Source organism: Colossoma macropomum, unplaced genomic scaffold (assembly GCF_904425465.1).
Source record: "Colossoma macropomum unplaced genomic scaffold, Colossoma_macropomum, whole genome shotgun sequence".
In the NCBI taxonomy this organism is placed as follows: domain Eukaryota; kingdom Metazoa; phylum Chordata; class Actinopteri; order Characiformes; family Serrasalmidae; genus Colossoma; species Colossoma macropomum.
The window spans coordinates 11879755-11902253 of NW_023494805.1; the positions used below are offsets into that span (position 1 = coordinate 11879755).

A 22499-nucleotide genomic window follows, 5' to 3' on the forward strand; every position below is an offset into this window, starting at 1 on the left:
AACATTGCTGTTATATTTTTAAGAGCTTTTAAACTCGAGTTATAGGAGTTTAAAACAGCGCCTCACGTACGTCCATGACGTCTGTGTGTGCGAACAGCCAATGAGCTGCTCTGCTCACCAACCAATCAGAACTCAGTAGTAGTAATGCCATCGTTCTGTTGCCCAAAACCTGTTTGCTGTAGAAAAAAGGAAACATACAGGTAAGTTTTCTTTGCTTGTTTTTGGTGAAATACATCCTTCTGCTTTCTAAAATTAAAGGAAAGTTTTGGGCAAGTGATTAAAAACTATTTTAACTTTTCCTCTTTAGCCGTTGAGCTCCATTTACTCCCATCATTGAGGGAGTAAATGGTGCTCAAAATCATTGAGCACACACTCGCGGGCGCCTTCTGGCATTTTGCAGTCCTGTTTTTGATATAACAGATAAACCGGCTCAGCTGTAGCTGTCAAGAAGCTGTTACTGAGAAAAGAAAACAGACAAAAAAGAAGAAACTTTGCACCAGAATATCTAAACTGGATGTCTGAGATGTGGAGTAGGATTTTATGGACTGTTGAGTCTGATTTGTAATTGTGATTTTGGATCATGGATCATGAGAAGCAGAAAATGCAACCAGCTTCTAAGACTGAACTTTGGAGGTGAGCAAGCAAGCAAAGTTTATTGATATAGCGCTTTTTACAACAGGTGCTGTCACAAAGCAGCTTTACAGAAAAATCAGCATTACAGAAAGAAAATCCGGGTCCAAACCTCATGAGTGTCGCCAATGGCGACAGTGGCAAGGAAAAACTCCCTAAGAGCAAAAGGAAGAAACCTTGAGAGGAACCAAGACTCAAAAGGGGAACCCATCCTCCTCTGGTCAACACCGGATAGCAAACATTAGTATTAAGTATTATAGCACAAAACGGGGAAAACAGGTGGAGCAATGGTTAATTTGATTAGTTTTAGATTATGCAGCGGCAGCAGCAGCAGCATCATCGGGAGGGTTAGTTCATGAGGGTGAGGATTATACAGCGTTGTACAGCATGAAGCTTAATGGTGGTCAAGCCGGTCCAGAAGGCTGGCGAGCAGTGGGCACCTGATCAAGGCAGAAGAGGCAACAGCATCAGACGTGCAGGATGGGCAGCTGTTCAGCTCGGCAAAGAAAGGAAAACACACAGAGAGTTAGTTCTGTAATGAGTGACTGATCACCGATTACAGTATTTAAAGAGGAAAAATATCCCTGCAGAAAAACTGAAAGTATGTCTCCTGAACAGCATGGCCGCTGTAATAAAGCTAAAGGTTGGACAACATTTGACATTATATTTAGTTATTGATCATTCTGTGAAATTTTTTTGTTATGTGTTCTGAGTTTTTCCTGACACAGAGAAATGAATAATTTGTACTTAATGGTCATTCCAACAGGTAAATGAAGGGTGGTCTCTGACTTTTGCCCAGTGCTGCATATAAAATAAAAAAAATGTTTACTGATAAAATTAACAGTAAGCACATAAAGTTACTGTTGTTTTTTTTAACGATAGGCATGTGCTGATCATGCTCTGCGTAACCCAGACTAGAGTCTGGATTCTTTTAGCTGTTTTCAAACACACTTAAGCTTGCATTGTATTGTGTGATATTGTCTTAACCATTGCTTTGCACAGTGTTGTCCCTTGTTCTAGTGTTGTTTCAGAATTATATTAATTATGTCACAATAATATTATCTATTTAGATTTCCCACCCCTGACTGCAGCTTCAGTTTGCGTAATTAAACATTATTTTTTAAAACATATTGTCAAACATTTTTAATGAAATCTGCTTAGTGGGCTGAATGTAAATGTTTTACAATTAGTAACATATACAGGCTGGTATTTCATATGTTCAGGCATGTGGACTAATACAGTGGTCTGTAATCCTGGTCCTGGAGAGCTACATTACTGCAGAGTTTAGTTCCAACCTGTATCCAATAAGCTTCATTTAACCCTAATACAACTGATCCAGCCAGTCTGGGCCTTGGGAAAAGGTTGATTAGCTGAAGCAGGTGTGGTAAATTGTGGCTGGATCTAGGCTCTGTGGGAAGGCAACTCTCCAGGACCAAGGTTGGAGACCCCTGGACTAATGCCTTTGCTTTGTACATTAGTTTAGTTTGTTTGACACTGAAAGCCCACCTCTTATTAGATGTGCTGTGAAACTTGGCCTGGTTTGACAGACCACTGAACAGAGTGGAGGAAAATTTTCTATTTCTAACAAACAAAAGCAGAATTTCATATATTGTCGTTGTCCAAAGAAAACACAGGTAGAGGGCAAAAACGTTCTTTACTTTTAATGCAAGTCAATGGAAAAAGATTTTTTTCTAAGCAATTTTGGTGCATTTTTATTGGTCCGTTGATCATAATCATGTTTAAGTGAGCTCAATAATATTTTTTCACACATGTCAGGCTCATCAGACTGCATAATGCTAGTGTTAATGCTGGTATAGATATCTCCGGTAAAGGTGTAATTACTCAAAAAACATCTACCATTATAAGTTACTAATCGCTTCTCTCAAAATGTAATGGGATTATGTTCAGAGCTGGTCCTGACCTCCTGGGGCATCAAGCAAAATGGGGGCCCTCCTACCTGACCCACGAGCCATGTAAACCATTTACAACTGCCGCACAGTCACACCTGACACCCAAGTGCTCTTATTTATTTAGGCTGATACTGTTTATACTATTGCTTGGCTGAATACTTGGTGGGGGTTATTTACTGAGAGATGTGCATCCATATTGCCCAGTATACTCAGCTAATCAACATTTTATATTCAATATTTAATCAATAGTCAGTGTCCGTCCATTGCTTTCCATTTCGCATTAGTCCAGAGTTGTAGCAAAACCTTGACTGAGAGACCAGATAATCACTGTCTTATTTTAAAATGATGCGCCTCTATGAGGAGTGAGCCATCATGCCCATATAGTGTCTGGACTGGTTTGGTCTCCACAGAGGCTGCTACTTCAAAGCATGAGTTTCATTTCATGCACACACATATGAACACAAATTAACATGCCGCGGTTTTCTTTTCTGAGCTGCAGTCTGTAAACAGTGTTGCCTGTTCATCAAATGTAATGAATAAACACAGTCCTGGACATTTATTTGCTAAACAATGCTGTTATTTGGTGACATCAAACTTGGAGAGGAGAGAACACAAGTTTACTTGATTGCTATTCCTGCACTTCACTCATGGTGTTTTACTTTCTTTTATTGTGACCAGATAGATAGTTGTGCCTCATCCTCTCATCGTAGTTGTAAATAATAAGCAGCTGTGACACAAGGGGGAAGCGGGGCTCTTGTGTAATTTGTGGGGCCCAACGCAAGGTGTGTCGTGAGGGTATAGGGCCGACCGGCTCTGATTATGTTACTTATTATTTAATAAAATAACTCTCTACTAATGAGTTTACTTCTTTGCTACTCTGTACCGAAAGATCTCACTATATCGGTGATGGTTTTGCTTGTTTCAAGCATTATTTCTTAAAACAAGCAACATTTTCTGCCAGTATAGTGAGATAATTTTACTTATTAAAATTACTTAAATATGTCTAGAAATAAGTTAAATAATCTCATAATAATAGTCTTACAACAATCTCAAAATGAGAAATATTAGATATATTGGCCAGATGTAAGATGATTTCACTTGCTAAGATGCTAATAATATACATCCAGGGGCCCCATTTCAGTCTTTTGACTAGAGCTTCAGAATCACAAAATCAGCCATGGACCCATCCTCTGTTAACAGTTTCTTAAAAATATTTTAGTGTTTGTTTGTATTTCTTGCCATTTGTACACTCAGTAGTTGCTGTATTAGTTCTATCTGCTGGGTCTACTTTTAATTTGCTTTCAGAACAGCCTGAATTCTTTGTGATATGGATTCAGCAAATGACTAGAAACGTTCTTTTTGGTTCGTGCTGTCCTGATAGCATCGCTCTGCTTCCTCACATCTTTTGGCCCACATTCGTTCTGTGAACCTTCTGTTCCACCTCCTTCCAAAAGTATTCTGTTGTGCTGAGATCTGGACACTGTGCAGAAGAAAACTGACAAACAGAAGTCACTTTCATATCCGTGGAACCAATTTGAGATGGTACGTGCCTTGGGGCAAAACATACTGTCCCGCTGGAAGTGTTAAAAATGGAAAGACTGCTCATACAAGAATCCACATGGTCTGCCTCGAGAGGCCTAAAGTGTACAAAGAAAACATTCTCCACACCCTTCCACCACCACCACCATGCTGTTTACATTGAATTATAACCTTCCTATCTGCATGTTGGTGCAGACACAGAAATTCATTAGACCTGCTGAAACATTTCTAACCTTAAGTACAGCTGCTGCTTGAGCATCTGTGACATCTGAACAAGTCAAGCTGCTCACATTTGACCCCTTTCATTAACAAGGTGCCATCATTTACAGAACTGATGTCCACTGGATATTCTTGATTACTGCAGCAAGGAAATCCCAGAGGGCAGCTGTATGATTAATTGTCTGCATTTACTTTTGTTTATTTGCATTAAAACATATCATGAATAACCTGAAATTAAACCTCAAATGTATAAACCTAATTTTAGATTTTCTGATCATTGTCTTTCATCTGCATAAAGTTAATAAGAATTCATTGTGTCATTTAGGAAATACTGCTGAAGTCTGGCCTTTTCTTCCTCAGAGCGATGCAGAAAATCGTGTACATGCATTTTTTACAAGGAAAATGAATTACTGTAATGCTGTTTTTAGTGAGCTGCCCAAGAAAACAAAACAGAGAGCAAACATCTGTTTTTGAAAGAGAGGCATAGGTTACATGTGTCGTTTGGATGGATTTTAACGTTTTTCTTATTTTCTTTTACTTGTTTGTGAAGCTCTAAGTGGCCCAGCCCCTGCGCGCCTGTGTATTATGTTTCTAAACCCTAGAACTCAGCACCTTTTTTCAATTGGGCATCAAGTTCAATTTACACGTTTAAGAAAAAATATTTTATTTAGCTTTTATTTACAGTAAGTTAAATATGTGAAATGTTTTATGTTTTATCATCTGATACGCTAAATGTTTTAAAATTTTATTCTGCTTTCTTTTAATTATATGTTTTTTATCTTATCTTTTATTTTATTAATTTTATTTTTACTAACCTTTTTTCTTATGTGTGTGAAGCAGCCTTCTGTTACTGTGGACCAAAGATTTGAAACTGTTCAGCTACTATATTAGCACTTGTGAGGCATCTATACCGACCTGACCTTAATCCTATAGAAATGTTGTGGAAAGACCTGAAGCAAGCAGTTTATGGGAGGAAAGCCACCAACATTACAGAGTTGATGCTGTTTTGTCTGGAGGAATGGGCTAAAATTCCACCATGCAGATGTTCATGACTAATCAACAGTTACCGAAAATGCACAAGTGGGTCACACCAGACACTGAAAGCAAAGGTTCACATACTTTTGCCACTCACAGAGATGTAATATTGGATCATTTCCTCAATAAATAAATGACCAAGTACAACATTTTTGTTCCATTTGTTTAATTTGGTTCTTTTTATCTACTATTAGGACTAAAAATCTGATGAAGTTTTAGGTCAAATTTAGGCAGTTATTTCTACACACACACACACACACACACACACACACGTATATATCTATATTGCTGTTGTCGGAAAAAAAACCCTTGTATCTCCATATTTGACGTTTTTCAGTTTTTGACGTAATTTGAAAAAAACCTGTGGTCATACTGTGTGTAAATTTCATGAAGAATGGACCAACAGAAATGACCCGAAATTACCTGGAAAATATATATACATGTCAGGGGTGGGAATCTCTTGGCACCTCACGATTAGATTCGATTACGATTCAGAGGGCTGCGATGCGATTATAAAACGATTATCGATGCATCTCAATGCATCTTTTTTTTTATATAGCATTTATATTTTCTCACTGTGTGAGCTCAAGTTTCGAGTTCAAGTTTCAAGTTTATTTGTCATTTGCACAACATGTCAGGACATTTATGCATTGAAATGCTTGTGGTGAGGCTCAGCTAATCACTCTACAGAAAGTAAATAAGTAAAAATAAAAATAAAAATACAAGAAAAACCCACTGAAATATATTAAATATACACAGAATATAGAGACAATAAACATTTTAAAGTGACTAAGTGACTAAGTGTTATTGTTATTTAAAGTGACTTGGTACTTTTAAAGCAAAGTATTTGTAATGATCCATAATAAATTTACTTCCAATATCTTTTTTAATAAAACAAATGGAAGTGATGTGGCAAGTGAACTAGAAGGCTCTCATTCAGTGCTCTTGTTTGGAGCACAAGAAGCTGCTTAAAATGCGATAAAATGCGCAGTTACGGTGAAATAAGATCCAGTGGTGATGAATGTCCACACAGCACGTTACAGCTATTCTACCCATTTTCTTTAGTGATTTTATAACTTCGGTTTTGGTCTCATTGTAGAGACGGTGGGGATCGCTGTGTCAGTAAAATATCTACGGGTCGTGTGCAACATAGCGCGAAAGCCCTGTTTCGCAATGACTGAGAACCGGCGTGCAGACTGCAGGTCACATAGCAATGATGCGTTATTCGCTTTTATAAGCAGCGCAGTTGGTTTCCTGGTACGTAAATCTGCAACGAGAGACTGTCAAACACTAAAAAGTGGCGGAACTGAAGTCGCTTCTCTTTCGAATTCTCTTCTTATCATTTGGGTTGTGACTCCTGATCTAACCTGGCTTTAATGCAGAGGGAGCCGGTCAGATTTCTCACTCATCCAGTTGTGTTTTTGTTGTGTGCCGTCACAGACTGTCCGGGCGCTGCACTTACCCACTTCCAAGTTCCGCCTTTTGTGTTCCGTCAACGTTACGTTATAAATTAAATATTTAGAAAATCGAGTTTTGACATTTGTGAATCGATTCAGAATCGCTCACGTCCACATCGCGATGCATCTAAGAATCGTTTTTTTCCCGCACCCCGAATATATATATATATATATGTATATATATATATTTTTGCATACATATATCTATATACATCCACATATATATATATATATATATATATATATATATATATATATATATATATATATATGGATGTGTATGGAAATCTGTTCATGTATTCTGTTCCTTTTGTACTTATTTAAGTCTTATTTCATTTTTTATTTTACCTTTCATTTATACTCATTTGTTTCTAATTTAACACTTTCTTGACTTCTCTACTCCTTATGCCTTCTATTGTCAACAACAGCAATAATAATCATAATAATAATAACAACAACATTAATATAATAATAATAATAATAATAATAATAATAATAATAATAATAGCGGCTGAATGTGGGCATTTTATTTTAATATAATTATAACTACATTATATTTTATTTATTTCTCCTACAAAGCTTTTAATTTTAGGTTTATAGTAATAAACCTGTACAGCACTTTTTGAGCTCCATGTTGTGCACATGATAATAGTGATTAATAACTAATAATAACTAATAATATCTGGTGAATCTAATTGATCACTTTTAACAGCGTAACAGCTCCCTTTAAAAGCGGGCGCACGTTAATGATGTCACTCCATGGCGCCGCAGTGCTCTGTTCTCAGTTGTCTGAGCTGGTGAACTGTAAGTCTCACACTCAGACCTTTAACCGCCCACCGTCCTAAAGGGGTGTCTCTCTGTCTCACTCTCTCTCTCTCTCTCTCTCTCTGTCTCTCTCTGTGTATTCGGTCGTCTGAGGGAAGGTTCTGCCCCTGTCGCCCTCGCCATGACAGAGGACGATGATCTGATGCCAGCTTTGAGTTCTGATCAGACGCGCAGCGATAGCGGTGGGCTGGCTCCTCCTGAGGGGCTGTGCTGGGGGTCGGTGCTTTCCTGCCTACTGCTCGCCTGTTCATACGTTGGAAGTTTGTACATCTGGAAAAGTGACTTGCCGAGGTATCGTTTCTCTGATCATCACAGGCTCTAAATCATAAACCCCCCGGAAACCACAGCTGTACTAGGTTAGCTAGCACAGCTCTGAAAGGGTGTTTAACAGTCAATTCAGTAAACTCGATAAGACCAATAGGAATGTCTGTTACCTCTTCTGTCATTGGACAGGTTTGACTTAAAAGATTATTGCACTTAAAAGAGCAATTCCACCGATTTTTCAAAATTCTTTAGAAGTAAATAGTTCAGATGTAAACAAAGTCATCCAGAGTGGTTTGATGTGAAATGCTTTATTCTTGAGAATCTGTTCACAGCGGTGGTGATAAGAGCCAGGCGTCTAGTGCATTTCAGTGCCTCTAGAGCCTCTAAAGCAGTGGTCACCAACCCTCCTCCTGGAGATGTGCTTTCCTGCAGAGTTTGGTTCCACCCTGCATCTAACATGCCCTCCACAACACAAATGCGTCTGATCCAGGGTTGGTGACCACTGCTCTAAAAGCTTCCTCACAGAAAGCTGTTACATGATATGCTCACAAATGTAGGTCACAAATACACGGCCTGATGCCCGAGACAACTTGTGAGAAGTAAGGCAAAAAAGTACCCAAGGAAAACATGTTTTAAACACTTATCAGTCTCAAAATATTGTCAGAACAAAAAGGTATCTTTGCAGGAGAAGGAAAAACATCCTTAACTTTCAGATAGAAGATAATGGAACAAGATTTTAGTCAATCATTTCTATCAGTCCATTGGTCATGAAATTTCACACAATTTAAAGAGCGTATGAATGAATAGCGAGAAAAAATGGAGATACAATGTTTTACAAACTCAGAAGATGCATGTAGGTTCACTAACCATTTTGGATTAAATAGCACACTAACCATTCACAGAATGAACATCCTGGTTTTGTTAAACCAGTAGTTAATAGCTTTTCGTAAATAGGAATGCAGAAGATGGTCAGTCCACTGGTTACTACATAGAATGTGTATATTGTGACCTTCTGCCTTTAGCTGCCACAGCCTGTCACACGTAAATAGCCTAGGACTGAATTACCATGTAGTAGCCTTGAATTCCAGGTGACACTGTTGTGAAAGTATCGCCTTGAATTCAAGGTGTGACTTTTACATAGTTTGCCAATGAAAATGCGAAAACCAGTGAGGTGCAACAAAGAGCCAAGTCGCCTCTGTTAATGATGACTTTTTCCACAGTTTTGGCATAGTAGTGATGTAGCTTACAGTTCACTCGTCTGACTAACAGTTCTCATGATTCTTTTGTTCACAGTTAAACAGTTTTAGTTTCAAATGCTGTGGCTCTGTCTCACTTGAAATTGCTGGTTCTGACTGTTAGCTTTGTTCTTTTTGGCTGTAGTCATGACTAAATATCAGTAGGTAAATTAATTTGCAGGTCTGATCAGACAAAAAAGCCTTTTTAGCTGAGTTTGTTGGCACAGTGTGGTGCAGCACACTGTAAGTTCACATTGCTGCCACCACTGTCAGGTGGAAAGAAAAACTGCAACGTATTGGTTGGTGGGCCACCTATAATGCATTCTGAGACAGAAGCCACAGGCCAATTAAAATCTGTCCAAGGGCCTTAGACACCCTTGATACAGGCTATAACTACAGGTTATCTACTACAGGTTTTGCTAGGTGAAGTCCTAGCAAATGTTTTTTTTTTTTTGAGGTGTGATTTATGTTGACTAAATTGTGTATCTTTGTGTCAAGGGACCATCCTTCAGTGATAAAGAGGCGCTTCACTAGTGTGCTGGTTGTGTCAGCTCTGTCGCCAGTCTTTGTGTGGGCATGGAAAGAAGTCACAGGCATTCAGGTGAGATCTCACTGATATACTTTGACTCGTAGTTCCTGTTGAACAGACACTGCTCAATGAGCTTCTGCACCTGTAACACTTCAGAACTTTCACAAAGTGCTTGCTCCATTCAATCTTAGCCTGATGAGTAATAAAGACTGGCTCATTGTGTATGTTGTGTAACACAGTGTATGTTACACTAAAGCTTCTACAGGTTCACTCAGTGTGCCGTTTTCATGCATCTGTTGATCTTCAAAAGGGAGATGTTGACAGACATGTCAGACTACCCTTAATTCTTGTGCTTCAGGTGTGGTTTGTCTGAAGTACTAATGTAAAACTGGCTATAGACACATATATGAACAGTCATATTGTCTATGCGTACCTTCTCTGGTACCTGCATTTTTTCGCCTGTCTTGTGCGTTAGTATAGCGCTGCTATCAGAAGAAAACCTTGTATCTCCATTTTTCCATTTTTCAGTTTTTGACATAAGTTGAAAATGCCTGTGGCCCTTTACATTGTGTGTGAATTTCATAAAGAATGGACCAAAAGAAACAGCCCAAAATGACTTGGAAAAATTTCTGGTTTCATTGACATACATTAAAAGTAAAGTAGGTTTTTACCTTTTTCTGTAAAGTTATCATTTTGGAGAGGTTTTCTTCTGACAGCAGCGATAGTTTTGTTTTTAAAATGTGGTAGAGGCATGTTCAGAGTCATTGTAAAGTACTCCGACATATGGTCACGGAAAAAACAGCTATGTTATGTATTAATGCACCAAGTTTCAGCCCTTTTATAAAAGCAATAATTCACTTGATGCTTGTCGCTTATCACTTTAGAGTATCACAAGATATAGTTGGGCCAGAGTGCAGTATGGTTCAGGAAGTTCAGAAAATATTCTCACTTATGCTTATCATAAAATCTGTAGTCAGTCAGTTTTTGCTTGCATGACTTTTGTTTACATCTTTTTATTCTATGCCAAACATGACCGTTTCAATATCATGCAAACTGAAACTGAAATACAGCAGTGTATCCTCTCCTGATTGGTCAGGATGAAGGGAATTGTACTGTAGGTCTAAGAGCACCCCTAATAGCCTGTTTTAGGCTCCTAATCTCACTCTGTTTTCTACTACAGACAGGTCCCTCTTTACTAGCTCTAATGGGAATCCGATTCGAGGGCCTTGTTCCTGCAATCATCCTGCCCCTGCTACTCACCATGGTAGGAAAACTTAATCCTTCAGGATAATTAATTGACAACATGAGTACTTTCTTGATCCCCAAAGCATTGTAATGCTGTAATATTGTAAAATAGCTTGTATGTTTCAGTGTAAGCTTGGCAGATTTTCAAAAGTTTTTGTCTTAGGCATGTAATCGCTAACTAATCTGAAAGTTTTCCATCTCCACCTTCGTCTTCAACTTCTCATAATCACTGACGTCTGTGCTGTGAACAATGTTGTACTGCATTTCTGACATAGTGGTCATACTGCATATGATGGGATGCAGCAATACACTGTCATAGTGCCTTAGTAGTAGTAATACTTTATATGTATAATAACAAAAACAAATGAATTTCTTTGAACCTCTGTGAAACTGACAGTGTTCCAGTCATGTGAAGAGTTTGCTTTGCTGTCTCAGGTACTATTTCTGGGCCCTCTTATCCAGCTAGCTATGGACTGTCCCTGGGGCTTCATAGATGGAATCAAAGTGGCTGTCGGTGAGGAACTTGAATCTTTCATTACTTACAAAGTGTTTGTGAATGTCTTCATTTCAAGTTTTATCAGCCATGCTCTTAGACACCTTTCACAGGGTTGGAGTGGCATGAGATGTTTTGCTAAAAAGAGACAGATTTGATTTATTTACTGCTGTGTGAGGACAGAAATTCAGATTTCTTTTTTCCGGAATTGGTGTGAACATCTTTCTTATGTGGTTGTAGATCAGATATGTGGCCATGTCACCATTATTAGAAGTTTTTTTTACATCAGTGGAGGGCGATTATGGCAAAAATATATCACAATACTTCGACATTTTCACAGTACATGATATTCTGACACACAGATGCAAGGCACTGCAGTTAAAAACATCCACCAAAAACTAAATACAGTGAATTGTAGTCAGTGTTTCACACACTGCACTGCACTTAATCCAGTTACACAGGGCTAATGATACTTTCTCTGCAATGAAACATGCAGTTAGTCGGCATTCTTTGAGTACTGACTATATTCACAGTATCCTCAGAAAAGCGTATCATTTATCAAGAAAAAATGCATCATGATAAAAATTAAATATCGTCATATTGCCTACTTTTATTTTGTCACATTTTACGTCACATATCACCATCCATGTCAGCAGCGACAATAAGCTGCTGAGAGCCTGCCGATTTTAAAATCCTGCATATATCAAGTCCACCCACTACAACATTACTTTTAAAAGTTCTGTAGCATGGCAGATCTAGTGGAGTTTAATGGTTATCTTCCTTCTTGCCCACAGATCCACGGTTCTGGACGCTGTGCGCGAGTGATATGCGCTGGTTGAGGAACCAGGTGGTGGCCCCACTGACTGAAGAGCTGGTGTTCCGAGCTTGCATGCTGCCCATGCTGGTGCCCTGTGCTGGACCCTCCACGGCCATCTTCACATGCCCACTCTTTTTTGGTGTGGGTGAGTGTGAGCTGTTATTTTCAGACTACAACTCTGTGAAGATGAGAGATTTAAGATGGCAGGCTTGGTTTGGTTTGGCTGTGCATTCAGGCTGGCCCAAACTGCAGTTTACAGGCTTCAAATACTCGTTCTTAAAATCAACCTTAAAAACAAAAAGTACCTTAAAGTACAATTTATATTTAAGTATGTTTGTCAATTTTAGTCACTAATTTGTTGAAATCACAGAATTCCAGATTTCGATAACAAATAGTTTAATACTTTTATACCTCTCTTTTTACGATGGATGTACCAAAGATGCTGAAAGACAAATGCTGTAATGTAGGGATGGGCGATATGGCAAAAATATTACATCATGATACTTCAAGACATTTTCACGACACACAATATGCAGCGTTTTTGGAAGTTGGAACAGACAAAATAGGATAGTGCCACATACTTATAAATACCACTAAAATACAACAATAAATCCTCAGTTGTTTTTTGTACAACCTACAGAACTACAGTTATTTGTATTTAGTGTTTTGACAAACCACGCTGCACTAAATCCAAATGAACAGGACTGATTGTTATCTTTGTAATTAAACATGCAATTGGTGTTCTTTAAGTACTAAAGATATCCATGATATGCTCAGAAAAGAGTATTGTGACATAATTTATCACAAAAAAAATTAAAATATTGTCATATCGCCCATTGCCACTGTAACGTTATGTCAGATAACCAGACATGTGTGTCTGACTGGATTTTTGCTTACCAAGATAGCAGCAATGATATGGATGGAAGACATAAAATATTTGTTTTAATAGTCAGTTTAGCTGGTTAAACATTGTTCAATGCACAATCAAGTTCATGTTCCATTGCTAACATAGTGGTTCAAGTTTAGTCCCATCGCAAGCAAAATAACTTTGATAGGCAAACTTAAATCATAACTCTGCTTCTTCACCTGAATGTCATTCTGCGGTCAAAACTAGACCCTAGTAAGTTACTATGTATTTGGCTATTTTTCTTTGTTTAAATGTTGTTTGCCATGTTAATATCTCTTACTAACTAATCTTGCTTCAGCCTTTGAAAGAAAAGGGGTGACTTGAGAAATCATAGGGGAATGTGGCTGTGTTCAGCCTTTAGCTAACGTTACCTGGGCATGATGTGTTTATTTATTTATTTTTTTTTTTATAGTCTAATATCATGTCCATTTTTAAGTAATTGCCAGTTTCTTCTGGTTTTATTATAAAATGTTTTCAAAATGTGAAAAAGTGTAGAATTCTGAGAACTCAGTTTTAACAAAAGACGAAGCTGAATATTAAAAAAGGAACCGGATTCCAACATAATGAACAAACCATTGAGTATTCAGGGCAGCCTTACTATGAATTGATATAATGTCTCAATGTTTAGGTTTATAGTAAATGTATATTTCCTTCTGTGCATGTGTTTGATTCCAGCACATTTTCACCATGTGATTGAGCTGCTGCGTTTCAGGCAGGGCACCATCTCAGGGATTTTTCTCTCTGCAGGTATGTTATGCTTCAGATAAAGAACTGTGACCTCCAGATAAGCTTCTAGTTCATAAAGTTCCAATTTTGCCTTATAATGCATTATGACTCTTTTGTTTTTCTTGCAGTATTTCAGTTCTCCTACACTGCAGTATTTGGAGCCTATACTGCCTTTATATTCCTCAGAACAGGTGCGTACAAAACTACTTCTAACAGTTCTTCTGATTAGGTATAGTGCAGGCTGTGATTGAATAAGTGCACAATTTTTGCTGCAGTTGTACTTATTTTGCTCTGTACTCCAGCACATCGGATTTAAAATGAAACAAAGACTCTTTTGTGCAATAACTAATGATGCAGCAAGACACAGCTGGACAGCCAGTTACTTATGGTGCCTTTAAGTATGTGTAAAAAGATTGTAATTCCTATATTATTCTACTACAGTAGATGTAAAAACATTTTTTCCAGTAGGAATGGAAAGCATGACAATATGTATCAGTATCATGATAAATTCCATCACTTTGCATTACAATACACTTTTCCAAGCTTATAGTGGATATCATTAGTATTTAAAGAACAATGAACAAATGCTTGTTTCATTACAAAGAGAGCTTAATTATTCCTGTTTAACTGGATTTAGTACAGTGAAATAAACTGTTATTATTTTTATAGGAATTTTCAAATGTGACACTAAATTTTTTGTCTGTTCCATCTCTATTAGGCCTCAGAAAAAATCTCGATACATTAAATGTCTAGAAGTATCATGTTTTATTTCTGCTATATTGCCCACTACTGCTCTCCAGTGACTTCTGTACTGTACGTTTGTGCTGGTCTATTTGTGGTATATTAATAATAATTTTGTAATTGTGCTGATTAAAATCTACTTTTTGTAACTTTTTCATAGGAACCATATTTTACATTTTCATTGATTTGCTCATCTTCCCTATCAGTGCATTGTAACCTTGTGATACTGCAAAGCAAAACTATAAGAGAATTTATATTCTTTTTATTTTGCCATATAATGTAGTTACATTGTTTGAACACAAGTTTGCAAACAATCAGCACAAATCAGCAACTCACATCACTGCTTCTGCTTCCCATCTCTAGTGTTGTTAGTAAGCTGCACAACAACATGATTCTAGACATAATTTTCTTCATTGTCAGTTTTCTTCATTCACACTTTGTTCACAATATTATGAGAATCGTGAATTGACTTGAATGTATTGTTACACCCCATTATTATTATTATTATTATGATTATTATGACTGGGTCTTCTGCTCTATCTTCTGCAGGTCACCTAGTTGGCCCTGTGCTGTGTCATTCTTTCTGTAATTACATGGGTTTCCCGGCTGTGAGTACGGCTCTGGAGCATCCGCACCGCCTCACCGTTCTGTCCTTCTACGTGCTGGGAGTGCTTCTGTTCCTCATCCTTCTCTTCCCCATGACTGACCCTCTCTTCTATGGTTGGCCCACACCTGTCTGCACCCTGACCTCCACACTGGGCTCTCTCTGCTCCTGATCCCCCCCACATCCTCTCCACCCTCTGCCCTGGCCTACACCCTTTCCTTCATTCTGCTCTTCTTCAGAACCCACGCTCTTTTCCTCCTGAGAGGCCACCGATGCCTCCAGGCTGTCTGCTCTGTAGTGGGCTTAACAGGGAGAACAGGGGCCCTGTGGAGAACAGGTATGAGAACTCAGTGTTTCTGTGGATTCGGTGGATGAAGTCCATGTACTCGAGATGTCTTCAAGTTGCAGCAGCCACAGCTCAGCCGCAGCGCAGCGCAGCGCAGCGCAGCGCAGCGCAGCAGACACCATCACAATTGCCACCAACAGCGAACACCGAGTACGTTGTCAAATGAAGTTGATGAGTCCGACTTTGAGTTTGATGAAGACGGGTATTTATACGTTGCTGCATGTTCACCATGTTTATATGACGATATTTGTATATTTAGAATTGGCCGCATTTGGGTAAAGAGTTTTATGGTTCCACTAGAAAGACTTATACACTGTATTTTGCATTTACCGCAGGAGATAGACAACTTCTTGCATTTTTTGTTTTTCTTTTTGGATTCTCTTAGCTCAAATTGACACATAAGCTGCTTTTGTCTGGTGCTTTTACTTGAAGAACTGGGTTCAGATCTGCCCTGAAGTTCACTGAAACCTTCAGCTTTTCTCACATTTCTTTGAACCTAAGAACTAATCCACAGGACGTTGGCCATTAACAGCTGCTTCAGTTTTAAATTATTAAAATACAACTCAATTTTTGTCATTAGGAACTTTATTTTTTTAAGGTATTTGTATATTTGAAGCATCATGTTGTTGGAATTTAAATATCTGAATTATGTGCAGAGTATCACCCTTAGAGCATCGCCTTACGGCTAGATTGTCCATATAGCAGACCTCATTTAATATAAAGAACTTGGCGTAAACTAACTGTACTCATACTATGGGTCAAAGCTAACTTTTCTGTCAGGCATTTACAGAATATACCAACTTTTATGGATTGTAACATACCATGCGCATATAGAATTTGTTGACCAGTAATGAATACTTTATGCACAACCTTAGGAATTGCTTTTACATATAAGTACCAAGGCATGTTCTTACTACAATAACCAAAAGTAGGTTTACACTAGGATTTGATCTCAGGCCATTGCTTTGACAAGAAGAAAATTTCAATGCTTTAACTTGTGTAATGACATACAGCACACTGCGTCACATGACTGATGTGCACTTTGGTGCCTGAAATATTTATCAGTGCTGACATTTGCATATGACTTGCATATGGTGCCCCCCAAAACAGATTGCTAACAATCCATCTTTTTCATCGTGGTGCGACTATTAAGCCTTGTTTTAATTTTGAAGGTGGTAGAAGCTTGTGAGCCCTTTGTTATGAAGTGCTGGAGAAAACTGACCACTACCCTGCATGCTGCTACACTGCTGAAATGTGGATTTTGGAGCAGTACGGAAATGTACACTATCAGTTAATGCTGGCATGAAATTGCTCTGATGCAGAAACTTAAATCTGCTATTTTGTTTTGTGTAACATGTTGCGTACATCTTGTAGGTCAGCGTAGATAGAGGCGAAGCACATTTGTTCGGATAATATGGGTATCTTTTGCAATGCTATTATTTTCATCTGGAGTGTAAACTGTAAAGTCTGTACTTTTCAAGAAGAACCACAATAGGATGTTTTTTTAAAGTTGACATTTTGGATAGTACTTTCACTTCTATTCTTACAGGATATCGTTCCTTCTTTAATCTACCCATGCTTAGCTCATGATGTTACATTGGCTTGTTTTCAGTTTTTCACAAAGTCGACTGGTTCAAATAGGTGCTATAAGTGTTCAGCTAGTAAAATGCTGTGAAGTGTGTAGTTATTGCTGTTGCATGTATGAAAGACCATTTAATCAAAGTGAATTTCTAGCAATAAGAACAGGTGGGACCAAATCAGGGATTTCCATGTTGTTCCAGCTTAACGTTTGACCCTTCCTATTTGCAAAATAGTTATAAAACCAGGACAATGAGTGACAGTTAGCCACACATGAACCACTAAAGCAGTGGTACGAGTGGCCGTTGCCAGCACTTGTCATGTCTGAAATAAGTCGGCCTGTTGTTAGCTATCGCAGGACTGTTGTAAATGTGCCATAGTGTATTAGATTAACTAGCTAAACTGTGCTTGATGAGTTAAAGCTTGACCTTGGCGTCTTAAAGGACGGACCTGTTTACATGTGGAGGAAGTTATCTACCAATGCTGCTTTGGATTCAGTTCGTCTGCTGCATATTTACTCACTTATCACTCTTACTGCCTCGGCTCAGAGGCTGCTGCTTTGTGCTGGTGTGCTTCTTACGCATTTTCAGTCACCAGAGGGAGCCAGAGCACTGTGTTATGTAGAGCTGTTTTTTTTTTCTTCTTTTTCTTTGTTTTTCAACTGTTCAAAGCCCGTAATTATTAATAGCAGACAGTGAGACAGCCTGTCTATGATTTCCTAACAAACAAAGGCAGGTTGCATTTAAAGCATTTTTTTCTGCCTGTGTTGGTGCAGTCCCAGAACTACCTTGCCTGACTGGTGGTTTAACCCCTTAAACTTTAGGTTTGCTGTTCACTTGTTCAGTGCATGACTCATATTAGTATTGGCAGATAATTGCCAGCATTGGACAGATGTTTAGATTAGACCAGTATTTTAAACTAATATTTGATGATCTTGTATTCTTGAAGGACAGGATGTTTAGGTGATGCTGGGCCATTGTGCTAAAATGCGTATATTTTATCTGTTTCACTGCATTTGTCCTCTACAGCTAAATGTTATATTTGTCCGTAATGCTAGTCCAGGTAGATTTCTACGCATTGGAAAAGTTTATGTATCCACATCAGCAAATATGTGCAAAAATATTGGATTTCAGCTTCAGCCCACAATTCCCATGCATCCCTAACAGTTATATCTTGTCTAATGAAAGCATCTTGAGCCCTGTTTGGACTGGAGTAGTTTTATCTGGGGATGTGCTGTCATTCAAGTAATTACTGAAGAGATTTGTCATTTTAATCCAGTACAAATCTCCAATGTCTGTAGTTTTTATTTATTTATTTTAATTATTAGTAAATAATAGTTTTGGGCTAAATTACCTCCTACAATTTGCCAAACCTGGAGCTTTCTCAGTGATAATAGTCCTCTTCTTATCAATGTCACATTAATGTTGTGGAACAACAAAACGTAAAAAAAAAAGTAATAGAAAACAGCACCTCCATTTTGTGACCTAACTGCTAAAATGGAGCTTGATTTGACTGAATACCTTAATCCTCAGATTCATGAAATTAGATGTAAAGTCTCCTCCCTCGACCAGTGTTGCATTTTGTTTAATTAATTAATTTATTTATTTTGGCGCCATATTTGCCATTTAGTAGCACAAAATTGTTAGCGTTCGGAACTGGTGCCTGTTGCTCAACGTTTTAACGTGAATGTCTGCATGATGCTTTTGCAGTTTGGGCTAATTTGGGGAAATTACACAATTGGCTGGTCAGCTCGAACACAGTTGACCTTACTGCACCTCCTCTGGCAAAACTAACCCATCTAGAATAGGGCTTTAGTCAGTATATTTAATAGAGCTCATTAAGAGACTATTGTAAGAGTACTGTGAGGTTAATCAACATATTTCTAGACATTTTTACTTATACAAATCATAAAAAAAAAAATGATCTTGCTCTGCTGGCAGATTTTTTACAGAATAACGTAAAATGTACATAAAAAGTCAAAATGTCTAGAAAAAGGATGAATATTCTTACAGCGCTCTAATATTTAAGATGCTTTCACAAGCCATGATGTTATTTTTCTGTAGTATAATCTTAAGCTTAAGGCTCATTCAGTAACTACTATGAATTGTTCAGTAACTACTAAGACAATACTATGGAAGTATTTTGTATTTCTGAAAGTGAGGAAGGTAAATATTGATCAGCTAATAGGTCCTCAGTGTTTAAGGGGTTACATCTGCCTGGAGTCATTTTTTTTTCTAAATTAAGGTCAGTTCTAAAATGTGGACTAAAACAATAACTCTTAACTTTTTATAGGGCTGGAAAACTTCTCAGAAATGGCTGTTGAATCAGTAATTGGAGCTTTGCTCTGTGCTGCTGGCAGACGTCCATTTTGCCTCTTTAGTTTTCAGCAAAGTAAGAAAGATGGCTGCTCTTTAGTGGAGAAGCAGGCTGTCGCCCCGTTGATTGATTACCTGTGGAACTGAAGCATGTTCCAGTAGCCTCCATGTGCTGAATATGCATCAGACAGACTGTCGCTGGCTCTCAGTGCACTCTCAAACCTGCAAAACCTTTTTGTTTGTTTGTTTCTCAAAAGGTTTGATTTAATAGTGTCTTGTTGAAACTGTAGTCAGTTGGATTGCTTAACCTGAACAGCTTTTTTTCCCCTCATCAAATGAGAATAACCTGTTCATCTGCACTGCTCCTTTGCTCTCTGAATGTGTTTTTCTTTACTCTGTTGTTTTTATAGAAATGATTTGCAAGCCAAACATTTGCATCTGCTGTGAGCTCAAGCAAAGATGCTTTGAGTGCACATCTAATGTATGAACAGGAGGAGCAATAGACATTAGAATCTATTTTTGCAAATTAAAAAAAGTAGCAATGTACTATTTCATTAAATAGAAAAAAAAGACCAGTGAGCATGTTTTGAATTGTGGAAAACAGCTATACAGACGTACTGTTTTATGATGAGACTGGTTGTAATTATCAATAGTTCAAATGTTTATACTGAGGACTTATATTTTATAATCAAATCTATTTTGGACTTACATGTATAGATGATGTACATGCAACAGGCTGTTTTTGACTAAGGCCACGTGCAGTGCAGTTTGCTGCGCCTCACAGAAGGACATATATTTTATGACAATCTTTTTGGGGTCTTTCAAATCACTCTGCAAAAACTTTGCAAATAAACAGAATTTTATAAAACAGTTATTCAGAGTCTTCATTCATGTGGTTTGTCTCAGAAGTTCACAATTGATTCATCAGTTCAGCCTTTAAAAGCTTCATAATTGTTTTTTATAAGTAAAGACTTTGAATGAAACAACGCAAAATAAATGGTTCGATGCACAAAGGTGTTGTTTTACACCAACACAGATCTCACTTCAAATCAACTTCTGCTCTGCTTTTTACAGTAAGAGTAACGTTGTAGTAGGGCTGTCACGATTTCTTGATCAAGCTCAATTGTTTGATTAGTTCCTCAGTTCATTATTCATTCATTGATTTATGAAACACAATATTTACCTTCTGCATGCGTCAGCAGTGATTGGTTGGCAGTTTGCATGATGATAGTCATTTGCAAAAGTTCAAATTACATGTTGTTGATTTTTCTAAATGGAGAATAAGTTAACAAATCCTCTACAGCAGGGGTTCTCAACCTTTTTCACCCCAAGGCCCACAGATTGAGAAACAGTGCTCTACAGGGAGCTAAATATGGCATTTTCTGCATATTTTAGTGCACAGTATCTGTTTATTTTCTGAGTTTAACATATGGGGAAAAATAAAGCAGAAAATATACAATGTGCCCTTTGCACTTTTTCCAATCTGATATTAAACATTAATTGTGCATTAAAATGTGCATAAGTGTGTTCTCTGTTGACGTGGTGTTAACTTTCAGTTAGAAAATCAAAACTTGTCACTGTTAACATATAACTAGTTTTGTTCAACTCAAATAAGTACTTTGCACGAAACAATGCGAAGCAAAATTTTTAGTTTAGATGAAGAAAAGCAACATTTTGCATTAGTTCAAACTTCGAAAAACACTTTGAATCGACTTCTTCCCTCTTCCACTTTTTACAGTGGGGTCTCTCTTATGGTAAAAAAGAGAGACCAGTCATTTATATGCATTTTTTAATAGACCATGCATGGTTTGTTATTGTTCAGTTAGGTCTATGTTTATTATTTGGCCTGATTACTCAACTAATCATTAAAGTAATCGTCAACAGCCATACACTTTGAAGCAAATGGAACTTCAGTTCAGTGACTGTTGTTAAATGTACTATCTCCATCAGACCACCAGATGGAGATGTTGCATTTCCATGACAAATTCTGCCAATTCTTGTACCTCTCGGTCAAGTCATGGTGATAATTAAGGGGGATTATAAATTAACATAGCCAATTAGTTGGGTTTTACATGACTGTTATGTGGAATGTTAAAAAAAAAGAATAACTTTCCAATTCATTTACCAGTGAATTCCCTCCAGATCAGTATGCAGATTCACCTGCTCGAGCCATCTGCATACAGTTCATAATAAGCAATGTCCTTTCCCACTGGCTATTGATGTGCACGTCTCCCTGGTGTGCAGGGTATTTCAATGCAAACCCTTATTTATTTCTCCTGTCAACAGCACTGCTTTTTCAAGTGGAAATGTGCATGTGTACGTGTACTTGTGTGCATCGGTGTGAGGTGAATCCAGGACGCTTGTAGACTCTGAAGCGCTGCAGCACTGAGTATTGATTACAAAAACACACCACACTGTCACAGCACTTCAGGCATGAGAAACATTTGGCGGAACGGGGCTTTTGGGTCATTCTATTTCGTCTGAAACTCGATAGTCCTTTAGTCTTATGCATCTATACTGACTATTTATAAGGACTGCTTCATTAACTTTGTTGAATTCTTCTTTTTCATTCCCTGTATAGATCCACTGTCACCTTCACAATTGATGGACTGCGTCACTCCCTTGATGCACCGTCTGAGGCATTGTGGTCCATTCTTTTCTTTGTCCACTGCTTGTCGTTTACTTTAAGAAGCCACCCTTGTTCACAGTTAGCATCATGAAAAACAGCATAAGGGAGCTTATTACTCATGCTATTATGAAGTGTGGACAAGAGTGGCTTCTCCAGTGCAATCAGTCATAGCCCTAGTGTTATTTAGATGAAGATAATGAGTGTGTGAATGTGTTGCCTTGATGATGAGTGAAGCTGTTGGCTTTCACATTTTATTGTGTGTGACTTAGTCCTACAGAGGCTTCAAAAAGCCAGCAGAAACTTGACTCAACCTGAGACATCAGCTGCTCCTAAACTCTATTGATTTGTTGGCTAAGGGCAGTCTTCACAGCTCATAAAGACTGATCCAGGGTGTGATGTTGGACTACAGTGACAGTGGGGGATGAATGGAATCTCTAAGGGTACTACGCTGTTCT

General features: G+C 38.0%; 1 protein-coding gene across 3 annotated transcripts; it reads left to right on the forward strand.

Moving 5' to 3' along the window:
* Nucleotides 1-7553: 7553 nt before the first annotated feature.
* Nucleotides 7554-18573, forward strand: rce1a (Ras converting CAAX endopeptidase 1a). 3 transcript variants are annotated; one of them, XM_036597363.1, is made up of 9 exons: nt 7554-7594; nt 7709-7906; nt 9613-9715; nt 10824-10907; nt 11324-11402; nt 12176-12343; nt 13781-13852; nt 13960-14022; nt 15122-18573. In XM_036597363.1, exons 2-9 carry the CDS (start codon nt 7737-7739, stop codon nt 15346-15348), a joined length of 966 nt encoding a protein of 321 aa, XP_036453256.1. In that variant the 5' UTR covers nt 7554-7594; nt 7709-7736; the 3' UTR covers nt 15349-18573. The 3 variants fall into 3 exon arrangements, with proteins under 3 accessions (XP_036453256.1, XP_036453255.1, XP_036453258.1); XM_036597362.1 differs by having other exon boundaries at nt 7557-7594; nt 7714-7906; XM_036597365.1 differs by lacking the exon at nt 7554-7594 and having other exon boundaries at nt 7791-7906; nt 10828-10907.
* Nucleotides 18574-22499: the final 3926 nt, after the last annotated feature.

Excerpts from the sequence above, each read along its gene's own strand:
- rce1a (XM_036597363.1), top strand. The coding sequence starts at position 7,737 with ATGACAGAGGACGATGATCTGATGCCAGCTTTGAGTTCTGATCAGACG. Across the intron at positions 9,716-10,823 it reads AAGAAGTCACAGGCATTCAG|ACAGGTCCCTCTTTACTAGC; the intron begins GTGAGATCTCAC and ends TTTCTACTACAG. Across the intron at positions 10,908-11,323 it reads TGCCCCTGCTACTCACCATG|GTACTATTTCTGGGCCCTCT; the intron begins GTAGGAAAACTT and ends TTGCTGTCTCAG.